This window comes from Archocentrus centrarchus, chromosome 6, assembly GCF_007364275.1.
Source record: "Archocentrus centrarchus isolate MPI-CPG fArcCen1 chromosome 6, fArcCen1, whole genome shotgun sequence".
NCBI lineage: Eukaryota > Metazoa > Chordata > Actinopteri > Cichliformes > Cichlidae > Archocentrus > Archocentrus centrarchus.
This window is the reverse complement of record NC_044351.1, coordinates 15214117-15237350: the sequence shown is the minus strand read 5'-3', so window position 1 is coordinate 15237350 and position 23234 is coordinate 15214117. Positions and strand designations below refer to the sequence as shown.

Below are 23234 nucleotides of genomic sequence, written 5' to 3'. Positions count from 1 at the left end.
AAAATCCAGTAAAATAAAGTTATATAAGGAGTGACAACATTCAGCAATAAAGCAACTCATCAGTCTCAACAACCTAAAAGGTATTTAAGAAAAACAAGACCAAATCTGGAGTCAGGTACAAACTGCATGGCAATCAGTCAGACAGTTGATGTTATAGTCAGTGCATTGTTTGGATAGTAAAGTATTTCAAAGGATGCAAAACACAGGAGACAGAGTGATAAAACAGAAAGCAAGAATCTAAAACACAAAGCCCAAAAAGCAAATCAACAAAAATTTTAAAAATATTGTAAGGAGAAGGGGAAGACAGGACTATTTATACACATGAGGTGATGAGGGAAGTGGAGACAGCTGGGGCAAACTAGCCAGTTGTAGACAAGACAATGAGAGAGGGGAGGAAATAAAACTAAGCACAAGACAAAGGAGACATGGGTGACACAGGTGATATAATTTTAATGGAGGTGACAACAAAATGTTGCCACTTTCTGAATCACTACCAATAGTCAAATGGATCAGTGCACCCCTTCTTGCTACCTGCAGGATTAAAGATAAAAAAAAAAAAAGTCTGAGAAAAGACCAGAGCTTTATTTAGCTGAAAAAAAAAAAAGAAACATTATTGACAACCATAGCTGAGGTGTATATACCACTTTGGCATGGAGTCGGTGTGGCTTGATATGTCTGATAAAATGTAAGCATATCTGTTTTGTGAGGTGTGCAAGATTGAGAAACAGATTAAGAAACTAGTCCAAAAACTCCTTTGTGCATGCACTGATCTTAAGTCTAAGAAATGATCAATTGTTGTCATTTTCACCTCTTTCTTTCAACTTTACAAACAATGACAGGAGTTGTAAGAACTATAATAAATTGTAGCTATTTCAATATTTATAATAATTGAAATTAAGCATGTTCAAATGTAAAAGAACACATTATATTAAAAAGACACACTCCTCCTGCTGCTGCATACGTTTCCACACTCGGGCCATGGTGCACTGTCAGTCAATGTGAGACTAAAAATACATGCACTTTTAGTCACAGAGGCAACTCTTACATGAGAGTGCTAAGCTTTAACATGTGCACTTATTAAATCACTGGGCACTTAAGACTGGGTTAAACACCTGTGAACCTGGCATTGTATACAGCCACATAATGCAAACCTCTGTAGTCTCATTATTAGGTGAATATGAGAGATACCTCAGAACCCACTGTAACCATTCGGTGGTGAGCTGGTTTGCTGAAGCAGAGTGGAGGTGAACTGAATGGTCTGCAGTGAGAGGCTGTGGGTTGGGTTTTTTCTGAGGTTATGGTCATTCTCCCCTGGGAAAGTGGTTAGGCCTGGCTATTTACTTTGGAGTAACCCTGCCCCACCCCTTATACCATTCACTCTCTGCTTGGTAACTTATGATTACCTACACTGGTGCACACCTGTCATTTCTGAGCTCGTAATGAAGGAATTATTAGTAGTCTATACGTTGAAAGCATAGCTAAATCCAAAAGAAATTGATCATTAGTTTTTTCAGGGTTCTGTTTGTTGCATGACTGGACGTTGCATCGGTGCCACCTTCATGTCACAGCAGGTGTGAGTGAAAGGTTGGGGGGGGGCCAGAGAGAGGTGAGAGTTGGGAGGTTGGGCAGGGTGTCAGCACTGGACTTAATGGGTAGGGGCTGAGGTACTGCATGCATCTTCACCCAAAGAGGAGTTTGACTTTCTTTCAGTGCCTGTTCTCAGACGGACTCACACAGGCTCACTCACAGAGCCTTCAGCTCTGCTCTGCAGCTCTGACCACCACAGATAATGCTTCAGTGCTACTCTACATGAGATTACTGCGGGACTGAGCAGAGTTGTGTCTCTGCAGCCGATGGGCTTCTGTTCTTTCTATCTTTATCCCTCTTTTATTTGGACACTGGGAAGAAATAAATAGCTTAACACACACTGTTGGGAGGCAAATGAATGGAGCCGACTCGCAGGGGATTTCCCCAGGCTGCATTTATACCAATGGATCTGGTCACAAGTTCTGAATGGGTCAGATTGTGTTTGGCAGATTAATTTTCATTCATTTTTTTTGTAAAATAATTTTTGCAACAACGCCATCTCTTAAGAGCTTATTTTCTTGTTGGATTTTCACTGGAAAAAAGTAAGTTTAAATTTCTATATTTTCAGATGATTGCTTAATGGCTGGAAGGTCTCAATTCCTTAATATGTGTGTCAATTTTCAGATGAAAAACAGGCACACAGTTTAGGATTAATTCATAAAAAAAAGTGTGGCATAACTCCTTAAAGAGACTGATAATATTCATTGTGTTCTTTACATGTCTGGCTCAAGGATGTGCTCTATAGTCGTGCTTCATCAGTGGAGTCTGGCTGTGTTCTTGCTGTGCTCCCCGGTGACTCTTGATGGGAGACCAGCTGATGCACTTAGTAATAGAACGTGAGTTACCTTTATAATAACTTCAAAAACCTAATAAATAAATAAATGAATAAACAAATAAAATAATATTAAATGCCATATTGAAGTTTAAAAACAGGCAACTTACAAATATCTGAGAATTCATACAGCTTATATGGACATATACATATAAACTAAGGCACAGCAGGTTTTTCTCTGTCTTAAACTCAGATTAGTGACAACTCTCAGACTTGTTTATGCTGCCACCTACTGTATTGAGGTTTCATGAAGCCTGACCTTAAATTTTACCAGCCAACCCCTTCTCAAGCAGCACATTAACTCAACACTGAGGTGTCAAATAAAATTCCAAGTTAGAACAAAATAGTTATTGAATCAAGGGAGATATCTCAGAAATTAAAACAGATTTATAATAGTCAATCGTGTGGCTTTTTCAGCACCTTTGTTTTGAATACAGTGTAATCTAACTCTGTCACTTTTTTGCTGTAAGGAAGAGGTCAGTAGGCCACGCCCAGCTGATGCACGACAAGGGCCGCACCATACACGAGTACACGCGCCGCATGTGGCTGCACGAGCTATTGGAGGAGGTGCATACTGCTGATGAGCGTGCACCACCTGCGCAAAGCAGAACCTTGAGCCAAACCTTCAGTGGAAATCATCAGAAGCCCTCAGGGGCCACCAAAGACCTCTCTGACAGGTTGAGGGAGGACAGATTGGGCCCTAACCTCCCACAGGAGACTAACAAAGCTCTGGCCTATAAGGAGCCTCTAAAAGTTGCCACCAAGAGGAAAAAAAAGGTGAGGTTGGGCCGGCGTAGAGAAAATGACAAGAAGAGGAGGCGAGCACGGTCTGTCATAACAAAGGGCCTGTGAAGGAAGGCTACCTAAAAAATAAAAATAAAAATAACCCAGTACCCTTTAAATGGTACTGCACTAGGACACTGACACAGGCTGACCGAGGCCTGACAGACTCAAACTATGCCAGACTCAATCACTTCATATTATGACCCTGGGTTTGTGCTTGTATAATAATATTTTGCATTGTTGTTTGTATTTTTTGCTGTAAAACAATCCCGCACTTCCTGGACTTTCATGATAACACCTGCTTAGTCCATATTTATTTGGAAAATCTTTACAACTTTGCAGCCCTGATTTACTTCAAAGCAGTGAAATATTTAGTAGTTTCAGATGTACACAAGTAAAACGCGGGAGGAAGTATTTATCTCCTATATGTAATAACTTCACCAAATAACGAGACGCTGAGCAATCTGCTTTTGTTTGGCTCCACATGTGCTGACTGTTACAGACGTACACGTGACAAAACTGTTCAATGAATACATCAGTTCATAATTTATTTTACTTTAAAATGTATATTTATTTTGTGAATGTATTTCAGTGCTGCTGACTAAATTCCATAATGCACTTTAGTTATATCCTGCATATGTTCTTTTGTGGTTGAGATTTGATTTAGTGATTTTTTTTTTTTAATGATGGTCCTGCTTTCCTTTCACACCTTTGATAACTTATCAGATGCTTCATTAAACCCACTTCCATCATTTAACATTAGAGTTTATTTTTCTTTTACAATAAGCCAGAATCAGGGGCTATCAGACTCACAATGTTCTGCACTTGCACTGAGGGCATACTGTATAATTTTCCAGTTATTCAAACATTAAATATATAGTCTTTAGAGAGATTTTTGATTTTTGGTGTCTTTATTCACAGGATATATGCAGCTCAAATGGAACATCTGGCTTTAACAAAGAGCCAGATTATTTGCTGAGTATTTGTGTCATGTAGTCAAGTAGTTAACAGAAAACCAATCCAATATTTTGATTCATGGTTACTCCTTCAGGAAAATTTTGGGCAAAAATGCTTTTAATATTTAGAATATTTGTATTTTTGACTGTGAGAAAAAAGCCGCTTATGAAGGCATTAAGTATATTGTGATTTTCTAATGCAGATTATAAAAATGTAGAAAATAATTGACACATTAATAGATAATTATCCATGGCAATAATGGTGTAGAATGGCAAATTACCAGGAGACTAACAATTCTCCAAAACCACTCATACCTTGTTTATTCTTTAAAAGGGATGAATGTAAAAAAAAAACCAAACAAACCCTAAAACAAAACAAAACAAACAAACAAAAAAATTTTAACCGCAGGCCTGATCACTTGATTATGACTGGATCATGAAAAAAAAATATTTCCAGTTCAGTTTACACCAGAATAGCACATTTTAAGCAGGCATTGCCAGCTCCACATGGGTATCACAGTATGGCACAATGGAACTGTGAACTGTGTAGGTCTGTATCACCTATAAATCCTAGAGATTACACTCATAGATTACACCACCTTGTTTGGTACACATACAGCAGCAGCAACTCAGTTCATGTAGAAATGCAGACATGGTCAAGATCACCTGCTGAAGTTCAAACTGAGCATCAGAATGGGGAAGAAAGCTAATTTAAGTGACTTTGAATGTGGCACGGTTGTTGGTGCCAGATGGGCTGATCTGAGTATTTCAGAAACTGCTGGTCTGCTGGGATTTCGCCACACAAACAGAGAATGGTCCAGAAATGAGAAACTATCCAGTGAGTGGCAGTTCTCTGGGTGAAGATGATTTGTTGATGCCAGAGATCACAGAATAGCCAGACTGCTTCAAGCTGATGAAGACAACAGTAACACAAATGACCACTGGAAACTGGTGTTTCTAAATTGCCCATAGGTATGAATGTGAGGGTGAATGATTGTCTATCTTTTTGTGCCTCTCACCCTATGGTGGCTGGGATAGCCTCTGACCCTGAATTGCATAAGCAGAAGAAAATGGATGGATGAATAAACAACATGACACATCAAACCTTGAAGCAGATGACCTACAGAAGTAGAAGACCACACCAGCCACTCCTGTCAAGTAAGAACAGGAAACTGAGGCTACAGTTTGCACAGGTTCACCAAAATTGGACAATAGAATATATGAAAAATGTTGCCTGGTCTGATGAGTCTCAATTTCTGCTGCAGCATTTGGATGGTAATGGATCCTTCCTGCCTTATATCAATGGTTCAGACTGGTGATAGTTTAATGTTGTGGGGAATATTTTCTTTTTCTTTTCTTTGAGCCCCTTAGTATCATGCCACAGCCTACCTGAGTGTTGTTGCTGATCATGTCCATCCCTTCATGACCACAGTGTCCCATCTTCTGATGGCTGCTTCCAGCAGGATGATGGACCATGTACTAAAACTCAAATCACCTTAATCAGATCTCAGTCCAATAGAGCACCTTTTGAATGTGGTGGAACAGGATATTCACATCACTGATGTGCAGCAACTGCGTGACATTATCATGTCAATACGGACCAAAATTCCTAAGAAGCATCTTGTTGAATCTTTAACTTGAAAAATTAAGGCAGTTCTGAAAGCAAAAGGGGGTCCGACCCAGTACAAGCAGTACACTGCTTGTACTGGGTCGGACCCCCAGTACAAGCAGTGTACGAACTGTACTTATTAAAGCTGACAGTGAGCGTCATTTTCATAATCCATTAATCTGCTAATTTCTTGACACATCAATAACCGGTCTGCATTGGAAAATGCAATTTTTAGGAGCCCACTGTGACCTCTTAAAGCTGCTTTTTTAAAATGTAACCAGTACTTCAAAATGCAAACCTATTCCATTAACTATCTTATAAGATTACAAAATTTTTGAAAATGTTTTTGTTTATCCACTAATTGATTGTAAAATGATTAATATGCAAAATTGTTTCATACTAAGTTTTCCTTCAAAGTCTTTGAAAAAAATTTTTTTTAAATGCTGTATTGATATTAAGATAAAAAAGGGTAATAAGTAATAACATTTGGGTCATAACAGGGACTTTTAAAATGTCAGTTGAAGGCAGCAGTGTGAAAAAAAAAAAGTGTTGTTGACTTTCGGCATGAACAGAACACAATGAAGCTGTTAATGTCCCACTTGAGAACACGTGACACTTTACCAGCCACTAAATGAAAGACACAGACACTGATAACGGAGGGGTTAGCAGATGCATCTACGTCAGCTATATCCTGAACAAAGAGCAGCAGTGTACACCATAGGCCATTAGCTAAAATGAGTCATAAAAGCTGCAGAAAGCCTGATAAAGCCTGCAGCTCACGCTGAAGAAATCAAACAATGTAGAGAAACATTAATATTGCTAAAGAAGGGAAAGAACAGAGAACAAACGCAATGAGCCAGGCTTTTTTTTTTCCAACTTACAGAATTAGGGTTTTTGTTTTTAAAATATAATTTATACAGTATGAATGATATCCCCATACAGCAGTAACAGCTGTAACAAGTCAGGAGAAGTCAGAAGATGTGCAACACTAAAATTGACCTTTTTAGTTAGCATTATTATGCTACCAAAAAAATATATACTAAGAGCAAGCAACTGTTTACAATACACCAAAGACTAGCTGTAAAGAGATGTAAGCACATTTAAATACAGGCATTTCTCTGCAGGAGGAACTGCGTTTGCAGCTCCTCTTTAAAACTGGTGTATAAAAATTAATCAACTTTTGTTACACAGTACGCTATTGTTGTGGTTGTTTATATATGGAAAGGGCATAATATGGTGAGAATTAGTTTCAAAATAAGTACTGAATCATTTGCAAATAGAAAAAAGATTTATAATTGATTTCTGCAAAATTTTTGGTAAAAAAAAAATTACAGACCAAATGTGCACAGAAATAGCAAGAAAATTCAACATACGTTTAACAATTTTTCTGTATAAATGTTAATACGTTTGTGATTAAGAGATTCAAGAACATTTATAATTTCAAATTTACATCTCATAGTTTTTTCTTTCAAAAAGCTTTCTGTAAATGTAGTATATATATATATAGGCAAAAATGGCTAATATGCACCAATCAGGTTACATGTGATGGGGAGTTTTGAGATTTTTTCCCTCTCTTTTGTCCACACATATCCATAAGTGCATGCAGCAGATAAGTACCGATTTGTGTTTTCTGTGGATTTATAGTATGTGCATCCATTTGTTCACTGATCAAAGTAGGTTAATCTATTCATTACTGTATGTAAACAAGTGTAAATATGAGCTGAACAGTGTCTCTCTCTGTCTCCCTCATCTCTCCTCCCGCATACAAAGCTTCACATATGCATCTCAGCTGTTCAGTGCATTAAATTGCACAACCTATTGTAAGCAAAATGTGTTTGCTTTACCGTTTTAGCAATAACTGCAGTAGTTAAGCTAATGCTAATCTTAGTTTGTTGCTATCAAAGAAAGATTATTGCTGCACCAAATTATGAAAAGGAGATAGCACCATTCCATCTTTGCTTCTGTTCTTAGTTATGGTGTACACAGTGCACAACAATATGGGGGTAGTGAAGTTGACCTTTGACCTTTTGGATGTAATAATGGAAAATCATTTGACAATGGTGTAAATTTTTTTTTTAATCAGAATTAGCATATGAATTTTTAAAATGTGTTTTGTGAGGTAACAATTACCTTTTAAATCAGTTCATCCTTTTGCCAAATAAGAAAAAAACCCAAAAAACTTCAGGTCTAATATGACACATTCACAAGAAGGATGGATGGACAACCACAAACATAAAACACAGTGAAACTGGCACACTGTCGACTTGAACTGACAAAACTTAGTAACGCTTGTACTCAGCTGTTTATGTTCAGGGGCAGACGTTTGTAGATATAAATTGACTTCTGACAGTAAGCATTTGGCTCACAGAGTGCACAGACCCGCAGACATTTCACATTTCATATAAATACTCTGAATTGGTTGTTGTGAAGTCCTACTGCAGTGCCCATGAAGGAATTAGGCTCCCCATGTCCTGTTCAACCTGTTCGGTCTTGTTTTATCACAGCTTGTGAGTCTAATTTATTCGTTTTTCTCTGTCTTTTTCCTGTTTTAAATACAAAAAAATGTTTCTTGAAGTAAAGCTAGTTTTTATTTTGTTTGGGTAGAAGTAAAAAAAAACAAAAAAAACAAAGCTGAATGTTACTGTTTACTTTTGCAGTGATCATTGTTGCTGTTGCCACACGTGTTATAAGGCAATCATATTTATCAGTGTGTTTATCATCTACTCAGGTTTACAGAGGTATCTCGTTAGCTTTGCTGACTAGTCTCCAGGCCTGACCTCTTACACAGGAACTTTTATGTTCCCAAATAGGACCATTTTACCTGTGTGTGTACAACTAGACTACAGGGTTTCAAACATCTTAAAACAAAAGAAACACAAATGCCCTTTAACAGAAATAACAAAATGTGCAGTACATCATATCACTGTTCTCTACATGAGTGACCAGAGTCCATTTCTCTTTAAACCTAGTCAACCAGAATCAATCTGGCCCAAGTAATGTTTGCCTTTCTTGCCTTCATATTCAGCAATCACACTTTGTAATGTGTCCTGAGAGGCTCTCACATCTCTCTTCAGTCTTTTTTAAAAGGATACAAACCAGCAAATCTTTTCATTTTACATAATGAGGATAGTTAACTCATGGACATGAGCTGGAAGATAATGGAGGGACAATGGTGAGTATATAAAAAAGATCAATCTGAAGCCAGTTTACAGTTCTATCACTTCTGAGTTAAAACATATAAACATTATATGTAGTAAACATGTAGCTATTTAGTGGCTCCCAGCTTTGTTTTAAAGAGCTAAATAGATTTGGCTTCTCAGTAAACAACAGTGTAGTTCTCTGTGTTTATTTATTCTCTGCCTTACATCATATATGTTTTGGTGAAGAATATGACAACATAGTTTTCTGTCACTTGTAGGTCTACAAAAGCCTTACAGCTGCCATTTGATACTCATGGCATGTTTTTTAATGTTGAGCAGAGTCATATATATTAATCTATTAATGAATTAATCTATTATTCCTTTTTTTTCAGATCTCAAGATCCAAATGTCATTTTTTCTGACAGGTGATGTCAGCCCAATGATAACATGGCTATTCCCAATACCTATGGGCTAATCTTTGCCTGTACCTGTGGTGTGATCCTGAGCACTGGGCTGTGTGCCAACCTGCTGGTCTTCTCTTTGTTTGCCAAACACAACACACTGCGTAAGAACCGCCTCGATATCCTTCTGCTCAGCATGGCTCTGGCTGACTTCCTAACCCTCCTGCTCATCCCCTTCACACTGCACTCTGCTGTAAGTCAATCCTGGCCTCTAGGTGACATCTCTTGCAAGATTTACCAGTTCCTGCTAGCCTTCAGTCTTGCAGCAAGCACCTATTCGCTGTGTGCTGTGTCCATGACTCGAGCCATGATCATCACCAACCCATATCAGCCTCCCACCATAGATCTGGTTATTCTTATGTTTGTCCTAGTCTGGGCCCTCAGCTTCTTTATTAGCCTGCCTCTGCGAATGTTTGCTACCAAAACGAGTGTAGGCCCAAACCTGACCAACTTCTCCTTCTGCCTTCCAACGATTCATGAGCACCACTACCAAGTAGTCCTAAGCCAGTTTGTACTTTACTACTTTGTTCCAATGCTAGTCATTGCATTCAACTATGTCCGCCTGGCTCTATTTCTCCACAAGAGTCCTGTAATGTCAGTGTCCAGTGCCAAAAACACCCGCAGAGCTTCTGCCATGGTGTTCTTGGCTGCAGCTACCTTCTCTGTGTGCTGGCTGCCTGGTTATGTGCTGGAGCTGTGTGTGTACCTGGGCCTGTATCGCCACGGACAGGCTTGGGATATATTCTACTTCATCTGTACTGTGCTCCAGTACCTGCACCCCTGCATCAACCCAGTGGTCTATGTGCTGCTGTCTAAGCGCTACCGCCACAGGAGGGCAGCCTGGCTCTTCAGCTGTACCAGGAACAGAGTGCAGCCACAGGTCACCAGTGTTACCACAGCCAGCCTTTAAATTCAGGTGATTTGTTTATGCATCAGGCAATGAGCTGATGACACATTTTACTAGTTACTGTTTGTACAAAATATATATTTGTCATTACTTCAGTTTGCCATTCAAGATGTGCAGTTTACATACAATGAAAAGTCTATTCAGGCACAACAGATCTGCTACTCACTTTAAAAAGCAGGAGGAATCAGCTTCTGTATCACTAGCTTAATGACTTTTTTTTAAAAGCAATATACAACTTTTTAAAAAAAATTGCTTGATTTCCCATACCCCATCAGATCACATGTCACTTATTATGCAATTTTGAAATTGCCTTTCCACATTATGATGAAATATGATGTTTGAGGATTTTAAGAAATCTGATATCAATGTATCAGACAGCATTTAAGTTTTAACAGAAACACGTAGTAGATGGATTTGTGCAAGATTCATAAGATCGCAGTCACGATCGTGAGAGAAACCATTATTATTTGTGGTATAAATGTGAAAATACACAGATGTGAAAAGTAACAGCCAGAATTTTTTATGCTTAAGATATCTGCAGTAATACAACACAGAGCTTGAATGTTTTTTGTATCCCTGTTTGGATGTTTTTATAGAAACTTTGTACACAAACTTTTGTAATTATCTTCACTACTAACAACCTAAAAATTCAGAATAAAATAACATGATGATCACCTCAATAATTGTGCAGTTTTCTTTTTTTTTAAAAGTAAATAAAAGGTCAGAACATTGCAAAATTTGCACTCTTTTTGCTGCGACAGATGATCCCTTCTGTTTCTAGGAAAATAATAACAAGCCCCATAGAGCACTTTGTAGTATTTGGTCCCTGCATACTGCTTCAGTGACAGGATTTCTTCTATTTCTGCATCATGATTACAAACATATTTCTTATTTATTCAAAGGTCTTAACTAGTAAACAACGGTCAGCAGGCCTTTGTCGTCAGAGCTCCCAAACTGTGGAGTCTGCCCATATCAATTAGAGTGGCAACTTTCCTGTCTTTTAAATCACTTCTTAAATCATCTGTCACAGGGTGAGAGGCAGTACATCCTTGATAGGTCGCCAATCTGTTGCAGGCTAACACACAGAGACAGATAATCATTCATGCTCGCATTCATACCTATGGGCAATTTAGAATCACCAGTTAACCTAATACATGTCTCTGGATTGGAGGAAGCCAGAGTACCCAGAAAGAACCCATAATGGCACAGGAAGAACATGCAACTTCCACGCAGCCATCTGGTGGCTTCAAATCCAGGATTCTAATATTTCAGGTGAGGTGACAGTGCTAAGCAATGCACCCCTGCCCCACTGTTGCATTCTGGTGCACAAATTCTTTCATTTTGCTTTTCGACACATCTCTTTTCTTTATTCTCCATAAGAAGTCAAAATTTACTACCCACCATGCTGCAGCAGGTTTACTTCAGTTCAAATTTGTTTATTTGAGCTTTTATGTGAATTAATTCCAGTAAAAAAAAAAAAATCCTCCACATCATCCTGCTGCTTTACCAGATAGGAGCTCCTACTCCAGCCTCACCTACAGTATTTGGACAGCAGCTGGCACTGATGGTCCTTGTTCTGCTCTGAAGACCTGATTTGAGGTGGAGGGCCACTCTAACCAGAACCTGCAGCAGGTGTAGGACTAGTTCATGTGCGCTTAGCTCACCAAGGCTGCAAGAATACCATCAAGGGCTGCAGTCCAAGATGGTGGACACAGAGTTGATCGACAGGGTGGGAGACTCACTAGAAAGCAAATGAGTTTATTACTCATTTGTTATCATAGCAAATAGAATATTTGTAGGAGCAAAACTTTAAATGCAATTATTTAATAATTGACTTAAGACAGTGGGTGCACTTCCTGTCACACAGTACATGTGTGTGTACACATCCCCCTCCCCCGCCACAAATAGTATTTAAACCCTTTAGCTGGTTTCCATTCACAGAGCAGCTTTTCTTCCAAACAGCCATGAGTCAGTCAGTAACTTTTGCTACCTTGGCATCTAATGGCCATTAAATATGAGCTATATGATCTAGTAGTATTACTCTACATTACATGTAATAAAAAAACCTCAGGGGTAAGCTACACCCTTTCACCTTCACACAATTCAATAGAGCCATCAAAAGTGACATCTCCAGCAGAGACACATTTCTAAGAAAGAAGATTCATAGATGCAAACTGGAACTATGGGGCCACACAAGTTCTGTCATTTGTAATGCATAGTTCATTTAAAAATGAGCTCAGTCCCCTCAGGAGCTGTTGATCGTCCACACAGCAACACCTCCAGCTTCAGCATACCATTTCTTTCTCGCTGGAAGAGCACAGACCTCAGATAAAAGCGCACATTTATGTTCACACTCTTTGACCAGGCAGGCTTAAAGTTTATAGTGGGAGTAAGAAGATGGCTGAGTATCAGGTGTTGTGGTTAAACAGAAAGCAGAGGGAGAAGTTATAATGAGGCTGGCTGGGTTCTGGTGGCAAGTAATAGGAGACAACGAGCCCCTCCCTCTGTCAGCTCGCCCCCTGACTTTTGGCCTTCTCTTTACCGTAGAGCATGGGCAGCTGGCCTGACTTGTACTGACCAGTCAGGGCAGTAGCCAATCCCTATGTTAGATGTTGTGGGACAATAAAGAACATATACAGAGTATTTCAGTAGGAAATGAGTTCAATAAGCAAATTTACTGATTCCAGGTGTGAAAATTTGTTAATAAGCTTCTTTAAAATCACAGAGGAGTCACCTCCTGGTTGCAGGGGTCCAGTTGTAACAGCCTCAGGAAACATTTTTCCTGATGAGTTTATGTTCTTAGCTGTAAGTTTTAACTGCTAATCTTATGGCTTCATAATAAGAACACTTATTAATGCTTGTCACCACAGTGGCTATATCCATATTTTATACCCAGTCTATGCAGTGGATAGATGATTCATCCAATTGCCCGCCAATTTTATTATTATTTTTTTTAAACTACGTGACTATCTCTAAAGAACGTTTAAAGATGACTTCATAACTATTCATCATATCGTCATAACTATTCTTTTTGACTTGTTTTGAACATGGAAATAAATCGCTGCACCCTGCTGAGATCGGCAATTCTGGTCCGTTTCATCTTCGCAGATATATGAGCGATATCGAGCGAGCGAGCTGAGCGAGCGATGAGAGCAGGTAGCGAGAGCGAGCTAGCGAGCGAAGGCGATGATCGGAGAGAGAGCGACGATCTAGCTAGCTGACTATCGATCTAGGCGATCGAGGATTCGATCTGATGAGCGATCGATCTAGCGATAGCGAGCTATCTATCTATCTATCTATCTATCTATCTATCTATCTATCTATCTATCTATCTATCTATCTATCTATCTATCTATCTATCTATCTATCCAATTATCTATCTTTCCATTTACTTCAACACATTTGATTGGTTTTGAGTCATTCAGAGGTGGTGGAAGGATAATTTTCTATCTTTTACTTCCTGCTTGTCAATTATCTCACCTTTGCATGCTTTCTTCCAGCTACATCTCATTCCCCTCCTGTTTGTCAGTCCCCAGTTAGTCCTCAGTTTATATATAGTCCTGTCTTCCCTTTGGCAAAGTGTCTGTGTATGTTCCTGCCACCTTGTAAGATTTACTCAGTGTGTACTCCTGTTTTCTTTGGCTCCCCATGTTTTCAGACTTCCATTTTAGTTACCTTTGAACTTTTCATCGACTACTAAAGCTTGCTTTTCTGTTTTTATTTCCCCTCCTGTATTTGGATTCTCTACACCATACCCTGATAGGTGGTTTCCCACCAGTCACATGAGTTTGCTCACTTTTGCTGGTGATATAATTTGTGTGCATGTTTTATCAGTGTGGTGTTTTGCTTTGTAATGCAGTGCAGTTTGCTTACTGACAGAATAAGTGCCCCAGCAGTGGGTGGTTGGCTTCCAGCTGTCTTATTGTTCTTTCATCCCTTTGATACAGTTTAACTTAATAAATGGGGAGTTGTGGTTTCAGTTGAAGCTCATACATTGCATCTCTTTGACCTTTATTAGGCCTACATTAGATTTGGTTAATTATAATAGCTTTGGGCCACAACAGTGAATGAGCATTTACCTATCACAACTGACATGACTGCATCAGAAGTTGCACATTATTTTCATGCAGACCTGAAACCTGGAGAGGAAACATGGAGTAGAGTGGGAGTGATGTCACCTACATCACTGAAGGTGACCACTGTCTCACTCACTGTGACAACAAAGTTTTCACAAGCTACTGGAGGCAGGTCAGCTGGGACAATCTTTTCTCCATCAACGGCTTTAATATTTTTTAAATTATTGCTGCTGGCTCAAGATGACCACACTGTGTCACGCTGTTCTCTAGTTTGATCAAAACACCTCTGGTTGAGGTCATTGGCTTCATTCATTTAAAGCCACGATATGTTTGGTTGGCCAATGTATCACTGCGTCCTCGTCTGCCACCTCAGGTTGTAGACTTGGCTAGTTTGCACATTAACTGAGGGAGGTGCTGTTTTCACCTCATCAAAACAACACAAAACACTAAATGTTATGAAGAAAATAGACATATGTTGGAGGAAGGCTCTCTGCTTGAGTAACAGGTTGAGCCTTTCCTATAACACATGAGAAAAAAATGCCATTTGCCCAACAAACTCTTCCAAGACCCTTTACCTGTGAATTAATTAGTGTGGAGGTTGCAAGATTAGGGTTAAAAATGTGTTATGGCATGTTTTAGCAAAGCCTTTATGGTACAGCGCAAAAATCAAAGTAGATTAAATCCATTGTTTTGTTTACCACTACCATCAATGCAGATTTTATGGTGCTATTTAAGAAACAGCATTAATGATCAAAATGACATTTCAAATATTCATACTGACCTATTTTTATAATTCCCTTTACGCACGCTTCTTGTAACAAATTACCCCATTGATGCAATATCATACTGTGCACTGGTATTAATCAACAAATTAATACAAGGCCAACACACACTACAAGATAGCTACATTTTGTGAATTCCTCAGAGACCACATTCTTGATGCAATCCACAAGTTAAGCAACGCACATAGCTGACAGAAAATAGTTGTGACTACACACTGTAAGATCAGAGGGCTCCTGCCATGAGCTAATCATTCCATATGCCACATAGGCAAGTGTTGAAGGAGAGTTGCCGGTTTATTTATAGGAGTCTCTAAGGTTCACTGTGGAGGGTTGCTCTGTGAGCGGGATTCAATTACAGCTCTGGTGAAAGATGAAAATCCAGCATCTATACAGACACAAACATGAGTGTGAATTCTTTATATGACTCTACAGAGTTTATTGTGCTGTGTTTACAATAGTTAAAGCATGCAATGGTGGCAGTCTCCCCAAAAGGGAGGCTGCAAATGAAATGTTAAATGTTTCAAGACAACAGGTTGAACATTCACTTAGTGTGCTTGTTTATTTTCTTAGTATGCTGACTAATGTTGAAAAAGAGGAAATCAGCCCCTCTGCTCTGAATGAACCCTGTTTATAAAGATAAGGAGGTAAAACTACATTTACTATAGAGCCAGCACAAGTTGGAAGATTTTAATGCTGTGGACTGACAGAGTAGCAACAACTTGTGTCCAGATGGTCAGCACAGGCCCCGGCTGACCGAACATGATTTACTGCAATCATAACACACTACAGCATAGATGTGTCAGTAGAAACTGGTGCTTATTAACTCATCTTTGCTGGTCCATGCATGAAAGTCCCATCACACATGCATGCTTTGGTTTTGATAGGAAATCAAGCTGTGACCAAGGCAGCATGAGAGAATGGATATTAGCAGCTAATGATTTTTATTTGCTTGATTCAGTTACACAATCAGCCAAAACATTAAAACCACCAGTGATGCAAATAATATTGACCATCTCATCTTAATGCAGTGTTGTTTTGGGATATGCCAGTTTGACAGATACCACCAATCTAAACATCTTTGCAGATCAAGTCTACCTCCCAATGGCTGCAGTACTCTCTAATAACATTGGCCTCCCCCAGCAGAACAGCCACACTGTGGAAACAGCTCAAGAAACACCACAAAGAATTCAGATCCAAATCTAATCGAGCTTCTGTGGGATCCATCGGAACAAGCCCAATTCAGAGATACAAGAGATACAGTGCCCTAAGCCTACAAACTCCAAATGATCTACTGCCAATGTCCCAGTGCCACACACCAAAGTACACACCAAAAGGTCCCATGCCCATGACCTGATGAGTCAGACTTGTTTTCAAAACGTGAAGGTGACCTAGGGAATAGTAGCAAGCTAGTTTTATGTTGCTCTATTAGTTAGTTCACTAAATTTATAGTAATCTTGCAAACAGTCTATTGCACACAGTCTAACCGTATTAAGATGTTCAGTCTTACTCAGAATGTGATTGTCTGTATGAATGTAGCTTCCTATATAAGAGGTCTTCTCTTTGTCATGAACCATTTTCCTGATGAAGGTCTAGAAGGAAAAAGTTGCACACACTTTTGCAAGCTAGGCACTGTGGGTAAGTCAGTTTGCAGTGCTGGCACTTTTTCCCTCTTGAGTGCCTGTCTCATGAAGCAGGTGCATGAAGTATTTTTTATGTATTTTAAGTGTAAAGCAGCATGAAACATAAGAAAATTGTGAAGACTGTTGCTCCACCCAGTCCAAAACCCACAATGTAATTTATAGTTATTATAAAACACATGAGAAGGTAAACCCAGAGGCCATTTGACATATTTACTTCTAAAATGAGTTGACTGACTTCTAGATGAGGATGCAACTCGCCTAATTAGTTTATAATCAGTTGGTTTTAGATGCTGCAGATGATTCAAAACCTGTGCAATGTGTGCAAATATACTGACTGGGCTCAACACGATGAGAATGTACAAACAAACATATACTAATAGAGGCTAACAGGAGCTCAGTATGTCTGGTGGCTGCTGAGCATCCAAATGCCAGGAAAGAAGAGTCTGAGTGGAGAATGATATAAACATGAAGTTATCAATAAAAAGTTTACTTTGAGACCTTTGAAGCCACCTTTGATTAATACCCCACGTGTGGTTCTCCTGTGAACTGATCCCCCTGCAGTTGCCCCCCAGCCTGGATTTTGGACGACAACATCTACTAAAAAAGGGAAAGGCTTGATCAAGAAGTGAAATGATAATCCGAGGTAGGCGTGGGATGGGACATGCAGAGGTAATTCCAAAGAACCCTGCCCTCCGGATCTGAGGTGTCCAGTTTCATGTCTTGCTGCATGCTTCATTACCTATCAGCAAAAACAGGAACATCAACTTCAGATGACAGCAGGCTAAAATTGGTGGCTATCAAAACGCAGGAACTGGCAAACAGCTTGAGTGGGGTATCCTCTTTCTAAAGTGGAAGCCCTGGGTACAGATACCTCAAAGTGAGGGGACTGTGTACTCTCCTCGCTTGCAGAGCGTGTAATGGGAATGGTATAAACACAGCTTAGGTGCTATTAGGCAAAAACTTTCACACTATTAATTAGATGCAGCTGCACACGCTCCTCACATCTTTGCCATACACACTGGCTGATGAGTGAAGACTAAAATGTATGCTGCAAGCCATATGTAGCTCACCCCTACTGTATCACTTTTTGACTAAGAATAGCCATTATCACTTGATCAGAATTTCAGTAGGGGTCTGTAGCAATGACTCTGCTCTTCAGGTGACATGGAACAGGCCTCTTGTGTGTTTACTAAAGTGTGCCTGTTGATGCAGTAGTTGCCTAATCCAAGATTATTTTCTCCTAATGGAGACAAAATAATTTCATGGACATTTTCAACTCCTGAGACATGTAGTTGTCTGGGTTAAAACGTTTTATAATTTTACGATAATAATTTTTCATGAAGTACTATTGAATACTAACACACACACACACACACACACACACACACACACACACACACACACACACACACACACACACACACACACACACACACACACACACATATGGTTTTATATACTGTAGGATGAGATCCACACATAAAAAAAACCCAAACACATACTGTTCCACACTATAAATTAAAACTGCAATATAGGATGATTAGTAAGACTTACTATCATTTTGACCAACAAGGTCATTAATCTTTTCTATTTTGTACTCTTTTTCTCTTTTTCACTGGGTTAAAAACTACAACAAATAACTATAAGTCACAATGAATTGGAACTGCCCTCAGTGAACTGAAAAGGCCCTCAGGGGCGCCTTTCTGCATGGCTTCTGTGACAATATGAAATGTGAGTTCGCAGCAAAAGATCTCTCTGACTCTCTTGATTTTCTCATTTCCATGTGCATTAGAATAGAGGACTGGCAGCCTGAAAACTACAACTACCAGAAGCCTCTGCACCAAGCAGGGTCTCCCGAGAAACTCAGAGAGTCTGGGGAATCAAGCCAGGCAGACTTCAGTGTTGGTGACATCTTGTCCCAAAAAAAGAGGGTAAGATGCACCCACGTGCCTACTTTTCTTGTCGCCTATCTGAAAGAGGAACTATGACATCTGCAATTGTGAGCTCTTGGCCGTCAAATTGGCCTTAAAGGAATAGAGACACTGGCTGGAGGGGGCCAAGCATCCAGACCATAAAAACCTTGCATATCTCAGAAAGGCCAAGCGGCTCAATGCACGCCAAGCCAGGTGGGCATTGTTCTTCTTTCATTTCAACTTTGTCACTACATACATGCCCAGCTCCCATCATCTCAAACCAGATGTTCTCTTCAGACAATTCTCCTCATCAGAATCCACCTCAAAGACCTCCACTATTCTGCCCCCTACCTGTGTCGTTGGCTCCCTCACCTGGGAGATTGAATCAGCCATTTAAAATGCTCAGAGGAGTGAGCCTGATCCTGGCGGTGGCCCACCGGATCATCTCATCGTGCCTTCTAGTGTCCACTCTAAAGTAATCCACTGGGCTTATTCTGCCAAAATCACCTGTCACCCTGGAGTTTATTGGACTATCACACTCATTCCAACCTTGGCCAACCTTGGACAAGGAGATATATGATTATGTGTCTTTTTGTCCAGTTTGTCCCCAAAATAAATCACTCAGTTTACCTCCAGCTGGACTCCTCAGACCTCACCCGGATGTCCTTGGTCCCACATTGCCTTGGACTTCATCACTGGACAACCACCCTCATCAGGTAACACAGTCATATTAACCATTGTCAACCATTTCTCAAAAGTAGCTCACTTTGTGGCCCTACCCAAGCCCTCGTCAGTCCTGGAAACAGCTCAGTTGTTGAAGGACCACGTGTTCTGTTTGCATGGGATTCCTCTGGATGTGGTATCTGACAGAGGACCACAATTCACTTTGTGAGTCTGGAAGGAGTTCTGCACGGCCTCAGGAGCCAGGTTAGTCTGTTATCTGGTTTTCATCCCCAGACAAATGGTCAGATGGTGAGAAGCCACCCTCTGGTGCGTTGTGTCTACCAATCCCACCACCCGAAGCTCACAACTCTAGTGGGTAGAGTACACCCATAACTCTCTCACCTCATCAGAAACCAGCCTGTCACCCTTTGAGTCATTCCTGGGCTACCAATCACCTTTGTTTCCTTCAGTAGAAGGTGAGTTGGCTGTTCCATCCATTCAGCATCATCTGCATCGCTGCTGGCAACTTTGAAGGGCGACCCAGGCAGCCTTCCTCGGGACCAAAGAGTGGAACAAACAACTTTCTGATTGACATTGCACTCCAGCTCCAGATTACGGGCCTGGTCAGTAGGTTTGGCTCTCCACAAAATATATATACCTCTAAGATCAGAATCTAAGAAACTCTCCCCTACCTTTGTTGGTCTGTTCGAAGTTGAGAATAAAGTTAACATTATTTCTGTTTGTCTCAAGCTTCCTTGCAGCATGCAAATCCATAATGTGTTCCATGCTTCTCAGCTGAAGTCCACAAGATCCAGTGCTTCACTGCTAAATATTCAACAGTCAACTGTTAGTGGTATTATAACAAAGTGGAAGTGGTTGGGAATCACAGCAACACAGCCATGAAGTGGAAGGCCACATAAAATCACAATGGGATCAGTGGATGAAATTATGCTCCTCAGGTCACAAACTTTCTGCACAATTATTGCTATAGACCTCCAAACTTCATGTGGCCTACAGATTAGCTCAAGAACAGTGCATAGAGAGCTTCATGGAATGGGTTTCCATGGCTGAGCAGCTGCATCCAAGCCTTACATCAGCGAGTGCAATGCAGTGTCAGATGCAGTGGTGTAAAGCACACCGCCACTGGACTGTAGAGCAGAGGAGACGCTTCTCCATTTGGCAATCCGATGGATGAGTCTGGGTTTGGTGGTTGCCAGGAGAACGGTGCTTGTCTGACTGCATTGTGCCAGGTGTAAAGTTTGGTGGAGGGGGGATTATGGTGTGGGGTTGTTTTTCAGGAGTTGGGCTCGGCTCCTTAGTTCCATTGATAGGAACTCTTAATGCTTCAGGATACCAAGACATTTTGGACAATTTCATTCTCCCAGCTTTGTGGGAACAGTTTGGGGATGGACCTTTCCTGTTCCAACATGACTGTGCACCAGTACACAAAGCAAGGACCATAAAGACCTGGCCTGCACAGAGTCCTGACCGCAACCTGACAGAACACCTTTGGAATGAATTAGAGCGGAGACTGTGAGCCAGGCCTTCTCATCCAGGATCAGTGTCTGACCTCACAAGTGTGCTTCTGGGAGAATGGTCAAAAATTCCCATAAACTCCTAAACCTTGTGGAAAGCCTTCCCAGAAGAGTTGAAGCTGTTATAGCAGCAAAGGGTGGTTAAGCATCATATTAAACCCTAGAAATTAAGAATGGGATGTCAATCAAGTTATATGCATGTGAAGGCAGATGAGTGAATATGTTTGGCAATATAGTTGGGCAGCATGGTGGCAGGGTGGTTAGTGTTGTTGCCTCACAACAAAAAGGCCTGGGTTTGAATTCACCTTGGCGCGGGCCTTTCTGTGTAGAGTTTGCATGTTCTCCCGGTGTCTGCGTGGGTTTTCTCTTGGTACTCCGGTTTCCTCCCACAGTCTAAAGACATGCAGTTAGTGGGATTAGGTTAATTGTTGATTGTAAATTTCCCATAGGTATGAATGGTTGTCTGTCTCTATGACAGCTGGGTTAGGCTCCAGCCACCCCCGCAACCATAAAAAGGATAAGCAGAAGAGAATGGGTGAAATATGCTGTATATTGTTAGAAAAACTTAAATTAAAATGACATCTGCTCCACCTCCCTAACTGAATAGGAATATAGCCACATTACACTTGTGTCAGTCACCCACTGATGCTGGTACATGTGATGTCATAAATCCAGGTCTCAGTGACAGGCCTTAAACTCAGAGAGCTCACAGAAACTTTCCACTTTGAATGGAGGAAAATGAAAGCAGCCTTCTACTGTAGCTACTGCATCTTTCTCTACGGTTAAGGTCAAATCACTTACGATAAATGACTAAAAAAAAATGTTTGAGTAGAAAAAGACTGTGCTGTCAAAAATTTAATTAATGTTCATCAGACCTGTAAAAATTGGCATAAGGTAAAAAGCACAAATTCAACCTAACTGGATTCTCTTGACAGCCTGTTTATTCTCAGTCTGTACTTAGGTTTGTTATGAGTATTTAGAGTTAGCGTAGGGCTTTCTGAGTCTGAAGCTCCCTCGATATAGCTCTACCTCTATAGACTCATTCCAGTATGAGAAGCTGTCATCACCAGCGCTGCAGAGCATACGTCAGACTGGTTCAAATGCCATCTGTTTCATTTTGAGCAGAGTCACTGGCGCTAGAACGATGTGATCCGAATGACTTGCTGACTTGCATTGCTGACCTTCTAAAAACTCCTCTTTCAATTTATTTACACGGCCTCACACACACACACACACACACACACACACACACACACACACACACACACACACACACACACACACACACACACACACACACACACACACACACAAACATGATATGCACATGCGTTCATTCACCAGTTGCACCAATGCCGGATACACACTTACAGAAATACACACGTACACTTGGCAAATTCTTGGCCTGGGTTTGGGGAGGGTCTGAAAGCCAAGGGGAGTCACTGACACAAGTTGCTACTGTGATTACCTCACGTCTGTAATGGGTTAGGAGGGAAAGTCATCCTGTGTATATTTAGACAAAGACAAGCTTCAGAGGATCAGGTGCGATTAATCAAAAGGCTAATAAACATCGACGCCTTTTCAAGTAATATACTTAATATCTCAGGAGTGCTTCATTATTAGAAGAATTATGTTCATTTTATGACATGACTATATGTTATACACTCAGCTCCTAAGTAATTTGTATTATTCTATTTTGAAAATCAATATAATGTATATTTGCTCTTACAATTATTAAATAATAATGATAAAAATGTTTGTGAAAACTGATTTTCTCAAAAGAAAAAAGTTTTTTAAATGTATGAGGTGAAAACAGACTTTCTCTTGCTCAGAGTGAACTCACAGTAACTTGTTGCCAAGGGGGTCCTCTCTAACATTCATAGGTTGAGCCATTAATAATGATGGGAGGTTCCTTACTGTCAGCATTCATGCACCCTGCCGGCTGCATGGCATGTGTGCATGCACTCCCTATTAGCACGCACATGTGTATCCATCCACAGATCTAAATGGATACTTTTTTGTTTTTTTGTTTTGCTGTGGGTGGCACAGTTGCAAGCACACACACACACAAAACAGAGCACACAGTACAGTTTCATACTGTTAGCAAGGAATCAAATGAGACTATATGAATGCCATGAAGGAAGCCACTCTAGATCCTCACTGAACAATCAAAGTCAAATTCTTTGAGCCTTTTCTTTTACTCTGACAGACACATGTGAGCCATATGTAAGTTCCTTAGCTTGTTTGTTATTGTTTCCTTGGATACTGTCAAGGCCTGACACCTTGGCTTGACCCAGACAGTCATTTGGTGAATGCTATACACTAACACTTTAGCAGCAGGTGGCACAAT

The 23234-nt window shown here is 40.3% G+C and overlaps 2 protein-coding genes across 2 annotated transcripts; both read left to right on the top strand.

Annotated features, from left to right (window-relative positions):
- The first annotated feature begins 2304 nt into the window (after positions 1-2304).
- LOC115781409 (parathyroid hormone-related protein-like) lies at positions 2305-3271 on the top strand. The gene is made up of 2 exons (XM_030731050.1): positions 2305-2423; positions 2890-3271. The coding sequence occupies exons 1-2, from the start codon at positions 2305-2307 to the stop codon at positions 3269-3271; spliced, it is 501 nt and encodes a 166-aa protein (XP_030586910.1).
- Positions 3272-9354: 6083 nt separating this feature from the next.
- Positions 9355-10278, top strand: LOC115781210 (galanin receptor type 2). Its single transcript, XM_030730732.1, has one exon. It carries the CDS (start codon positions 9355-9357, stop codon positions 10276-10278), a length of 924 nt encoding a protein of 307 aa, XP_030586592.1.
- The last annotated feature ends 12956 nt before the right edge of the window (positions 10279-23234 follow it).